General features: G+C 34.9%; 1 protein-coding gene across 16 annotated transcripts in view; it reads left to right on the plus strand.

Moving 5' to 3' along the window:
- The window catches only part of BCAS3 (BCAS3 microtubule associated cell migration factor), a 718021-nt gene that overhangs the window by 238560 nt on the left and 466068 nt on the right, over window positions 1–13393 (plus strand). For all 16 annotated transcript variants that reach the window (XR_010153059.1, XM_063799111.1, XM_063799112.1 and 13 more), the window contains one exon: window positions 7751–7844. Coding sequence is in view for 15 of the 16 variants with exons in the window: in XM_063799111.1 (XP_063655181.1) it covers window positions 7751–7844 (94 nt within the window). In the remaining variant the exon portion in view is untranslated. The remainder of the gene's footprint in view (window positions 1–7750; window positions 7845–13393) is intronic.

Here is a 13393-nt window from a genome sequence, read left to right on the forward strand (position 1 = left end):
GAAATGAAAGGGAAATAAAGGCATTCTTAGAAAAAGGAAAACTAAGAGAACCTATCACTTGCAGATCAACTCTTAAAAATGGCAAAAAGAAGTTTTCCAAGGAAATAACAATAAAAGAAGGCTTAGGACTTAAAAAATGAAAGAACAACAATGGGGTGGGTAAAAATAAAGGTATATGTGAGATATCCTTTTTAATGAATTTATAGGATTATATTTGATGATTGCATTAGAAATTGTAACATCATCTGATGTGTGTTGACCGATGTGTGTGTAAGAAATACTTAATATTTTTATATTTTAAAAAATGGGGACATAAATTGAACTTTATAAAAATCAAAATTTATGCTACAGTGGACACAATCAAGAAAATGAAAAGACAACTCACAGAAGGGGAGAAAATATTTGTAAATCATATTTTTGATAAGGTACCAGTATTCACAATATGTGAAGAACTCTTATAACTCAAAAATAAAAAGACTACCTAATTTTCAATGAGCAATGGATTTCAATAAACATTTCTTTGAAAAAGATATACCTGTGGCTGATAAGCAGAAATTGGGACCCTTCTAACCTGCTAGTCAGAATTGTGCATTCACTTTGTAAAAGAGTTTCAAAGTTCTTCCCAAAATGTTAAACAGAGTTATATGACTAATATATATCCACGATAAAACTCTGAATATTTGCAGCATTGTTTGCAATAGCCAAAAAGTAGAAAAAAATCTAAATATTCATCAACTGATGAATGGGTGGATAAATAAAATGTGGTATATGCAAACAATATAGTATTATTTAACAATATAAAATGTACATTTTAGTGGCATTAAGTACATTTGTAGTGTTATATAATTATCAGTACAGGTACTATCCCTTTCCAAAACTTTTTCACCATCTGAAACTGAAAGTCTCTGCCCATTAAACAATAACTTCCCAGTACTCTGTTTCCCAGGCCCTGGTAACCAGCATTCTACTTTCTGTATTTGAATTTGCCTGTTTCTAGGTATATCACATAGTGCAATCCTACAGTATTCGTCCTTTTGTGTCTGGTTTATTTCACTTAGCATAATATTTTCAAGGTTCATACCTGTCGTAACATATATCAGAATTTCATACTTTTTAAAGGCTCCATAATATTCCACTGAATGTGTATACTACATTTTGTTTATCCATTTACTTATTGATGGACATTTGGCTTACTTCTACCTTTTGCCAATTTTTTTTTTTTTTATTGAAATGGAGTCTTGCTCTGTTACCAAGGCTGGAGTGCAGTGGCACAATGTTGGCCCACTGCAACTGCTGCCTCTTGGGTTCAAGCGATTCTCTTGCCTCAGCCTCCCAAGTAGCTGGATTACAGGCATCTGCCACCATGTCTGGCTAATTCTTGTATTTTTTGTAGAGACAAGGTTTTGCTATGTTGGCTAGGCTGGTCTCAAACTCCTGACCTCAAGTGATCTGTCTGCCTTGGTGTCCCAAAGTGCTGGGATTACAAGCATGAGCTACCGTGCCCTGCCACCTTTCGCCAATTTTGAATAATGCTTGTGTGAACATTGGTGTACACATTTCTAATTGAGTCTCTACTTGTAATACTTTTGGTTATGTACCTAAAAGTCAAATTGCTGGATCATATGGTAATTCTATATTTAATTTTTTGAGGAATTACCAAGCTATTTTTCACAGTGGCTGGACCATTTTAAATTCCCACCAGTGAATGTCCAGTGATGGATAAGGGTCTCAATTTCTTGTATATCCTTACCCCAACACTAGTTATTTTTCTTTTTAAAAATAATGGCCATCCTAATGATGTAAATGGCAATCCTAATGAGTGCAAAGTAGTATCTCATCATGGTTTTAATTTGCATTTACCTAAGGAATAGTGATGTTAAGCCTCTTCTCATTTGCTTATTGGCCATTTGGTTATCTTTAAAAAATTGATACATAATATTTGTACAAATTTTTGGGGTACATGTGATATTTTGTTATATGCATAGAACATCTAATCATCAAATCAGGGTATTTAGGATATATATCACCACGAGCACTTAGCATTTCTATGTGTAGAGAACATTTTAAGTCTTAACTACTAGCTGTTTTTAAATGTACCAGGTATTGTTGTTAACTATTGTCACTCTACTATGGAATGTTAGAACTTATTCCTTTGATCTGAGTATACATTTGTACCCATCCTGTCTTTCTTCATTCTTTTTTCTTTTTCTTTTGTCTGACTGGGTTAGTTTGAAAGGCCTGTCTGTCAAACTGAAATCTCTTTCTTCTATTCCATCTAGTCTATTGTTGAAGCTTCTCAATCTTTTTTTTTTTTTTTGAGATGGAGTCTTGCTCTGTCACCCACGCTGGAGTGCAGTGGCACGATCTTGGCTCACTGCAAGCTCCGCATCCCGGGTTCACGCTATTCTCCTGCCTCAGCCTCCCGAGTAGCTGGGACTACAGGCGCCCGCCACCATGCCCAACTAATTTTGTGTATTTTTTAGTAGAGACGGAGTTTCACCATGTTAGCCAGGATGGTCTCATGTTAGCCAGGATGGTCCCGATCTCCTGACCTCGTGATCCACCCGCCTCAGCCTCCCAAAGTGCTGGGATTACAGGCGTGAGCCACCGCACCTGGACTCACTTGTATTTTTATGTCATTCATTGAGTTATTCAGTTTATGGATTTCTGTTTGGTTCTTTCTTATGAGATCTATCTCTTTGGTGAATGTCTTTTTCATATCCTGAATTGTTTTTCTCATTTCTTTGTAATGTTGTCTGTGTCTGCTTGTATCTCACTGGGCTTCTTTAATATCATTATTTTTCAATTCTTTTTCAGGTATTTTATACATTTTTTGGGGGGGTTAAAACCTATTATTGGAGGATTGTGTTTCTTTGGAGGTGTCATATTTCCTTGCTTTTTCATATTTCTTGTGTCCTTTCATTGATGTCTGTGCATCAGGTGTAACACTTCTCATTTTTTTTTTCTTGAGACAAAGTCTCGGTCTGTTGCCAGGTTGGAGTGGTGCAGTGGTGCGATCTCAGTTCACTGCAACCTCTGCCTTCCAGGTTTAAGTGATTCTTCTGCTCAGCCTCCCGAGTATCTGGGACTACAGGTGTGTGCCACCACGCCCAGCTAATTTTTGTGTTTTTAGTAGAGACGAGGTTTCACCATGTTGGCCAGTATGGTCTCGATCTCTTGAGCTCGTGATCCACCCGCCTTGGCCTCCCAAAGTGCTGGGATTATAGGCGTGAGCCACCATGCCTGGGCCACTTCTAATTTTTAAAATTGGCTTTCATAGGGGAAGGCTTTTTCCTGTGTTTTTTTTTTTTTTAATAATGACAAGGTATTCTTAAATTGGTAATACATAGGAAGATAATAACTCAAAGGAGTAGGTAGCAGATGCCAGTATATTCAATCAATGAGCTGTATTTTACTGGAATTTAATCAATATTAACCTGAAATAGATGATAAGTTAATATGCATATTGTAATCCCTCCAACTACCACTAAGAAATTACTCAGAAAAAGTAACAGAGGACTTAAAATATTAATGCTAAAAATATTTTCTAAACACAAAAGAAGATAGGAGGAACAACAAACACCTAAGACATATAAATATACATAGTAAAATGGCAAACTTAAAATCCAGTTATACCAACAATATATTAATGGCAAATGTATCAGACCCAAATTTCTTCAGATTCAAAGACCACTTGTTTGAAAATAAAAAGATGGTAAAAAATATATCACATGCTTTAAAAATTTTAATGTAAGGCCTCAAACTAAAAATCATGGACGAAAACCTAGGAAATACCCTTTTTGACATCTGCTTTGGTAAAGAATTTTTGGCTGAGTCCCCAAAAGCGATTGCAACCAAAAACAAATATTGACAAATGATACCTGATTAAACTAAAGAGCTTCTGCACAGCAAAAGAAACTATCAACAGAGCAAACAGACAACTACTTAATGGGAGAAAATGTTTGCAAATGGTTTATCTGATAAAGGTCTAATATCCAGCATCTGTAAGGAACTTAAATCAACAAGAACAAATAACCCCATTAAAAATGGGCAAAGGACACACATACACTTCTTAAAAGAAGACATACGTCTGGGCCAACAAACATATGGAAAAATGCTCATCATCTCTCATCATCAGGGAAATGCTAATCAAAGCCACATGAGATGCCACCTTAACACCAGTCAGAATGGCTGTTATTAAAAAGTCAAAAACTGGCTGGGCTGGTGGCTCATGCCTGTAATCCCAGCACTTTGGGAGGCCGAGGCAGGCAGATCACGAGGTCGGGAGATCAAGACCATCCTGGCTAACACAGTGAAATCCTGTCTCTACTAAAAACACAAAAAATTAGCTGGGCGTGGTGGCGGGTGCCCATAGTCCCAGCTACTCGGGAGGCTGAGGCAGGAGAATCGCTTGAACCCAGGAGGCAGAGTTTGCAGTGAACTGAGATCATGCCACTGCACTCCAGCCTGGGCGACAGAGCAAGACTCCATCTCAAACAACAACAACAACAACAACAACAACAACAACAACAACAACAACAGATACTGGTGGGGCTGTGGAGAAAAGGGAACACGTATACACTGCTGGTGGGCATCTGAATTAGTTCAGCCACTGTGGAAAGCAGTTTGGAGACTTCTCAACTTAAACAGAGCTACCACTTGACCCAGCAATCCCACTAATGGGTATATACCCACAGGAAAATAAATGGCTCTACCAAAAAGAGACATATATATTAATCACCATGCTATTAACAATAGCAAAGACATGGAATCAGCCTAAGTGCCCGCCAGCAGTGGATTCAATAAAGGAAATGTGCTATTCATCACCATGGAATACTACACAGCCATAAAGAGAATGAAATCATGTCATTTACAGCAGCATGTGTGGAGCTGGAGGCCAAAACCTTAAGCAAATTAATGGAGAAATGAAAAACCAAATACTCCATATTCTCACTTATAAGTGGGAGCTAAACATTGACCACACATGGACATAAACATGGGAACTATTAATAGACACTGCAGACTACTAGAGTGGGGAGGGAGGAAGGAGGAGTATGGGTTCCTATTGGGTACTATGCTCACTACCTGGGTGCAATATATCCATGTAACAAACCTGCACATGCACCCCTTGTATCTAAAAGTTGAAATTAAAAAAAAAATCATGTAAACAATAACCATAATAGAATTAGAGTGGCCATAGTAATATTAAAGACTTTACATCAAGAAGTATTACTGGAGTAAAAGACATTTCATTCACAATAAAAGGGTCAATATAATAAAACAATTGTTAACACATAATACAGATAAAACATTTTTTTCTTTTTTTTTTCTCAGTAATACTTGTTCTGGAAAACCACTATTAATATGTATAATTAATAAAACAATTATTAGTATATAAATACCTAACAACACAGCCCCTAAAAACATTGAACAAAATCTGACAAAATTGAAAGAAGAAATTTTAGCTCTTTTTTTTTTTTTTTTTTTTTTGAGAGAGTCTCACTCTGTTGCCCAGGCTGGAGTGCAATGGCAAGATCTCAGTTCACTGCAACCTCCGCCTCCTGGGTTCAAGCAATTCTCCTGCCTCAGCCTCCTGAGTAGCTGGGATTACAGGCACGCGCCACCAGGTCCGGCTAATTTTTGTATTTTTAGTAGAGACAGGGTTTCACTATATTGGTCAGGCTGGTCTCGAACTCCTGACCTCATGATCCCCCTGCCTCGGCCTCCCAAAGTGCTGGGATTACAGGCATGAGCCACCGCGCCCGGCCCAATTTTAGCTCTTTATTACAGCTCAAGATTTACATAATTTATTCTCATTAATTGATAGGAATAAGCACTCTGTAATTTTCCACATGCATGTTAGTAAACATGTACGACTATTTCTCTATTAAAAAATAATTGATAGAACAACTAGATAGAAAATTAGAAAAGACTTAGAAGACATGATTAACACTATTTTCTAACTTGACCACCCAAAATTGCAGAATGCACATTATTTTCAAAAACATCTGAGACATTCATTGTACATGATAGAACAGATGCTTGGCCATGAAACAGATCTTAATAACTTTAAAAGGATTAAAGTCATGCGGAGTATTTCTCTAAGGACAATGGAAATCAATAACAAAATTCGATTTGGGGAATCTCCAAATATTTGGAAATAAAACGCACTTGTAAATAACTCATGGGTCAAAGAAAGAAGCTTAGGGACATTAGCAAATATTTTGAATTGAATGAAAATGAAAACAGAACATATAAAAATTTGTGGAGTATAACTATAGTATTATATGGAAGAAAATTTACAGCTTTAAATGCTTATATTAGGACAAGAAAATGGCCTGAAATTAATAATCTAAGTGTTTCCCTTAAAAGATTATAAAAAGAAGAGCAAATTATAACCAATGCAAGACTAATGAAGCAAATAATAAAGATCTGGATAGAAGCTGATGGAACAGTAAACAGTGAAATATTGGAAAAGTCTAAAATTGGTTATTTGAAAAGATCAATATAATCAATGTATTTGTAGCTAGATTGAATTGGAGGTTCTAGCTAGATCAATAAGGCATAAAGATCTGACAGGATAATGTTTCAGACATTTTTATGATGGCTTGTTGTTTATGATATTGTATAGCATGATTGACCTGTACAGTTAAAACGGGTAGCTTTTGTGGTGTGCAAGTTGTATCTTTGTAAAGCTTTCACTCACAAATACTATCTCAGTGCTTAAGTACATTTTTTTTTGGGCTGTATTTGCATATATGTTGTAACTGATAAAATAACTGTTCTGGTCATTTGCTCTGTATCTTTCAGGGCAGGAATAACATTTGGTTTATATTCTGAGCTCTAAGCAGAGTATTTTACACATAGTAAGACTTGACTCTTAACATGCATTTTTGAGAGAAAAAAATAGCATTGCCAGTGTAGGACAACTTCCAAGGCTACTTAAAATCAAATTTCTCTGTGTCTAAATATTATGATCCAAAATTGGTGTAATAGGTTTTCTTTCTGAAACATTAGATAAGTAAAACAATTTTTAAAAAGTTGTTGAACTTATGATGGGAAATTATATGGAATGTAAGTTATATTTCAGTGTAGCCTTAAAAATTAAGAGGAGTGAATAAAAGAAACTCCATTTGAGATACAGAGGTACCTATTCTAATGTACCTCTGCTTTTATGATTTGATAGTCATTTCAAAGAAGTTCTATTTCTCTCTATAAACTGAGAGTTGAAGAACACGACTTTCATACTATAATATGAAAATATTATTGGATGATTTCTCTATACACCTGTTTATTTATGTTTAACAAATTATGTTGTTTTCCCCCATTCTTATATTTCAATAAGGGGCAAAAAATTGTGATTTCCCAGCAGATCGCATAACACAGTAAGACCTGTATTTCCTGTCCTTGGATAAAGTGCTAAGTGATTACATTTTGTAAAGAATTGAAAATAGTTGATTGTATCATTTTTTTCCCTCTGAACCTATACTTGAAGAAGTAATTGTTTCTGTCATCTACAGTCAAGTCAGCTGACTCTTTTTAGAGTTTATATGACTGATGTGCGTGGGGGCATGTTATATCTCTTCCTCAATTCTAAAGTGGAATTCTCTCCTTATATTGGCAAGAATAATCTGCTAGAGTGGAAACATGTTATTTGGTCAGTGGTTTGTGATGTGCCTTCTTATAGGCTTCAAGCTCGGTTATCAGTGAGAAAATATTTACCTCCATTTGTCTTTATTTCTTTGTGAAGGTGCTTGTGAGTGAGGATTCTGACAGTGATGGCATTGTGGCCCACTTCCCTGCCCATGAGAAGCCAGTGTGCTGCATGGCTTTTAATACAAGTGGTAAGTTCGCTCTCTGTCTTTTTTTTTTTTTTTTTTGTAGACCATTTATATAATGGGTTTTCCAGCCAAATATGGAATATGGAATCTGACTTTTCTTCATGTATCAGTATATATCAGAAAAGTTATTAAGTCATTATATTGAATAAAGGAATTTATAATAAAAATTTAGTACCCCTCTAAAATCCCTCTAAAATTGGTTTTGTTCTCGATAAAGTAGCTATTAAATAGCAGCCATTTAAACAATGCTGTTGAGTTACATGAATTTCTGTTTATAATTACTCCAAGAACTTCAGTATTCCAAACTAGAATATTAATGGATATGAGCAGTATCTTTTTTTTGTAACTTGAAGTTTCTGTGTAACTAACTTACAACACTTTGTAAGCTAATTTAATTTTCTCGGGTTTTTTTTAGCGGTCTTTTTCTTTAAGGTTTACTCCTTACATTTTGTTATATCTTTTTAGTTCCTTTTAATATAGCATACAATTTGTACTCTTAATTTTCTTTTCACAATATCCAGAGTAGTTGTCTTATTTAAATTCTGCATTTGTAAGATTTTTAAATTTTTATTTAATTTTACTATTTTTTTAAAAAAAGATAAAGACAGAGTCTCACTATGCTGCCCAGGCTGGTCCTGAACTCCTGGCCTCAAGCAATTCTCCTGCCTTAGCCTCCCAAAGTATTGCCACCATGCTTGGCCAGATTTTTTTCATTATGATAATGTTTTTGTATTTCTCCATTCCCTGGATATCTATCTGTTTAACTGGAAGTTAAGTCTAGAGGTATAAATCCATTCAGGCTAAGGAGTTTTTGTTTGTTTGTTTCTAAACTTCGTAAGTATTGCGTCTACATCATTTCATCCCAATAGGAGACACATTATTTTAGGTTGTTTCCCTATTTGTGGTGCTATATTTGATCACATGAGTAAAGTAATGACTATCAAGTATCTACATTATTGGAAATAGGTTTTTCTTATGGAGATTAACAAGTACTCTACAGTATGTCATTTTGACATTATTTCTGAAGCAACTTTTTAATTAATAATTTTGTTACATTGAAGGTTGTAGAATGGTGGGTTGTTTTCTTAATTCTGTCCTGGTCTCTGCATTTATTGACTGTTATTCTTCTATAGAAAACGTTTTCTCTCATCAGCCAGGAGTAAACAGCATTTCTCCTGTATATCAAAAGTGGTATAAATGCCTAATTCTCTCTCTCTCTTTTTCTTTTAAATGACCAATTTTCACAGTAAGGAGTTGGTGTAATACTTCCAGTGGTAGGAAACAAGTTACAAGTTGAGTACTTTATGTCTGAAATGCTTGGGACCAGAAGTCTTTCTGATTTTAGATTTTTTTTTTGATTTTGGAATATTTGCATATATAATGAGTTATCTTGGCGGTGGGACCCAAGTCTAAATACAAAATTTATTTGTTTCATGTATACCCTATACACATAGCCTGAAGGTGATTTTGTACAATATTTTAAGTGATTTTGTGCATGAAACATAGTTTTGACTGCATTTTAACTGAGACTTTGTACATGAGGTCAGGTGTGGATTCTCCAGTTGTGGCATCATGTCAGTGCTCCAGTTCTGGAGCATTTCAGAGCATTTTGGTTTGCATTATAAGAAGAACATAAATTTCTGTGAGGATTTTGTTTTTTCAGATTAGGAATGCTCAATCTGTATTTTAAAAATACGTTGTAAATAAAACTGCTCTTTTGTTTTCAGAGCTGGTATAGTCATCATAAACTTGCAGTCTTTTCAGATCTTATCCATTTGGTTGATGTATCTAAGGAGCATGCTATTTTTAATCTTAGTTTTCAGAAATGATTATATCACTTAAAATTGATGGGAAAAGCCAATCCTTTTCCCCTTCTTTTCATCTTTTGAAATAAAGAATGATAGTAAGAGATTATCATTATATAGAGATATTATTTTATAAAGCACTTTGAATAATATACCCTCTAATATCTTAATAAGTCATCTTTGATTAAGGGAACAGGATTTTTATAGTGATTGGTAATCAGTAGGATTGATTTAATTAATAAAGGCAAGATTTATTGAAATTCTGTGAGTGTTGTGGGAATTAAGTTAAATGTGAAAAAACAGCCTGGAAGTTATGTCACTTGTAGCACTCCACTTGGAATGACCGGTATGACTCATATTGATATTCCATCTGTTATGTCAGATCTCCTTTGTGTTAGTGTATATTTCATATAACCCTACAGTGCTTCTGACACTGGCAGCTGTAGTTTTTTCCTGTGACTTTGCATTATAAGAAGAACATATTATATAATATAAAGAGTGTTGTAGTCATCATAAAATGGTTTCATAATTTTGATCTACATTTGCCATTTGATTTCTTTGACCTCTCACATTTGTGTTTATATGATAAGGTTAAAAATAGCAATATTTATACCTATTTTTCTGTGTTGCTGGGACACTAGGTTTATAACTATGATGTAATTTATTTTGTGACAATCATTTGTTTAAATATTTGTTTCCCTTGCTAACTTATCTGTTCCTCCTACAAAGAGATCAGATGTCATTAATCTTTGTATCTCTAGTGCTTGGCATGGTGTCTCAGAGTAATAGGAAACTTAGTGAATTATTTTGAACTATTCCCCACTGTAGATGTATGGCACTGTATTAGGCATGGCAGTCTCTGTTTTGACAATGAAAGTGATAGGTCAGTTCAGTATTTTTAAATTCTTTTATTTTTCTTTCTTCCTTTTTTTGTTTTTTGTTTGTTTTTTTTGAGACAGGGTCTCGCTCTGTTGCCAGGCTGGAGTGCAGTGGCACGATCTTAGCTCACTGCAGCCTCCGCCTCCCAGGTTCAAGCGATCCTTGTGCCTCAGCCTGCCAAGTAGCTGGGACTACAGGCGTGTACCACGCCCGGCTAATTTTTTTTTGTATTTTTAGTAGAGACGGGGTTTCACCATGTTGGCTAGTATGGTCTCGATCTCTTGACCTCGTGATCCACTTGCCTCGGTCTCCCAAAGTGCTGGGATTACAGGCATGAGCCACCACCCCCGGTCCTTTCCTTATTTTTCTATAGAAATTTTGATGAGATTCTACTAAAGTTCTTCTGGAATTTATTCACTTTGAAATGGTTCATGGTGTATAGAGTTTCCTTGTTCTGGTATTACATGATTGTTTCATATAGCAATCTATGAAGCCTGTTAATATCATTGGAAATAATCCTATATGGAGATGCAAATTAGTTAACTGTACCTGTAAACTTGTGAGTGATGAAAATAATGGTTATTTTTATATCATTTCACATTTATATAAAATTCTCTAAATATTGCTTATGCTTCAAAATTATGATAGAGCCTATAATTTAATATATTAACAAAAAAGCCCTTATACTACTTATATTTTAATTTTTTAAAATCTTAAGTATTAAATTTTGTGTTTTAATTTCATTCTGAGAAAGTGGTTCTTGGCTTGCTAAAAGGATCCACACTACAAAAATGTTTTAGAACCCTTTATCAAAAAGGTTGAAGCTTGCTGGTGTGATTTTACCTGTTTCAGCTAACACATTGGAAGATACCTCTTTCACTAGTGACTCTATTCACCTTGTCTGGCTAAGTCTTGTTAATTCACTTAATAAGAGATAGTCCCTATGCATAGAGTCTGCTTGCTGGTTAGTTGCAAATGCACAAACAGGGTCTTAAGGAAGGAAAACCCTTTGTGGAGTAAGGACAGCATGCTAGGGGATAAATATTAGCCTGGTTTTGGAGATAGTTCTTCAAAAGGAAATCAATTCCAAGCTGGGACCTAAAAGATTAGAAAATAATGATTCAGTGCCTGGCACCATAAATATTATGTGAATGAAAGAGGCAAGAAAAATATGGCACATTTGAAATAGATTGTGAACCATAGTCTGTATAGTGGACTCATTAGTTTGTTGTGCACAGATATGTTTTTTAATGTGTCCTCATTTCTGCAACATTTTATAAATCCTTCATACCTGTTTAGATATCTGTATTCAGTGGAGGGTTTATAACTCAGCAACCACTCATACAGTTGGTTTGCACAATGCTTTATAGTAGCTGGTAAGCAATTACTTACAATTCTTCTTAATTATTTACTTTCAGCTTTGAGTATTTTTGCTGTTCTGAATATTGACTTATTACTTGATTATGAGCAAGGATGCAGAAAGTGCTCAATTCTCAACGATGTGGAAGTCTGGATTTTTTCCTTCTTTTTTTAATTAGCAAGTGCTAGTCAGCAGCTACCCAGCTTTGTACAAAAAGTAATTGGGGTTACCCATGGCTTCTAACCATTAATCAGCTCGTATCATTAGGTGACATTTTATTTTGCTTTGCTAGTTTCTGGTTCATCTTTACTCTTCTAACCCTTCTGATTGTATGTATACGTATACATACACATACATACGTATACGTATACATACACATACATACGTATACGTATACATACACATACATACGTATACGTATACATACACATACATACGTATACGTATACGTATACATACATACGTATACATACGTATACGTATACATACACATACATACGTATACGTATACATACACATACATACGTATACATACGTATACGTATACATACACATACATACGTATACATACGTATACGTATACATACACATACATACGTATACATACGTATACGTATACATACACATACATACGTATATGTATACATACACATGCATACACATACATACGTATATGTATACATACACATGCATACACATACATACGTATATGTATACATACACATGCATACACATACATACGTATATGTATACATACACATGCTTATGTATATGTATACATACACATACATACATATACACACACATACATAGAGGACATGTTTTAGTGAGGAAACTGCATTGCCATTTGTAAATGCATAGATACCTCAGTAGCTGGGTTTTTTCCCTTAAATTATTATTTGTCTTACAGTTTTAAAAATGTTTTTGTGAGATAAAATGATGTATTTTCTAGCACTCTTCATTTAAGTCCTTCCCACTAGTAAATCATAAGTTTACTAATGTGATTAAGAAATGCGACATTATAAAATGAGGTAGGAGCCGGGCACATTGCTCATAATCCCAGTGACCCAGGAGGCTGAGATGGAGGGGACCAACACTTGAGGCCAGGAGTTTGAGACCAGCCTGGCCAACATACCAAGATCCTGTATCTAAAAAAATTTTTTAAAAATTACCTGGGTGTGGTGGCGCGTGCCTGTAGTCCCAGCTACTTAATTGGGAGGCTGAGATGGAAGACTTGCTTGAACCAAGAAGTTAAGGCTGCAGTGAGCTCTGATCCCACCATTGCACTCTAGCCTGGGTTACAGAGTAAGAGCCTGTCTGGAAAAAAAATTTAAAAATTAAGTAAAATGAGGTAGTTCTCTGCACACTGGCTGAATTATATTTGTTAGCTTCTGAACTTTTGTTAATTCACATTTTATAAAAAGATATGTAATTTCTTTTTTATTTTAATTTTTAATTTGTTTATTTTATTATTATACATTAAGTTTTAGGGTACATGTGCACAATGT

This window comes from Pan troglodytes, chromosome 19 (genome assembly GCF_028858775.2).
Source record: "Pan troglodytes isolate AG18354 chromosome 19, NHGRI_mPanTro3-v2.0_pri, whole genome shotgun sequence".
Taxonomy (NCBI): Eukaryota; Metazoa; Chordata; class Mammalia; order Primates; family Hominidae; genus Pan; species Pan troglodytes.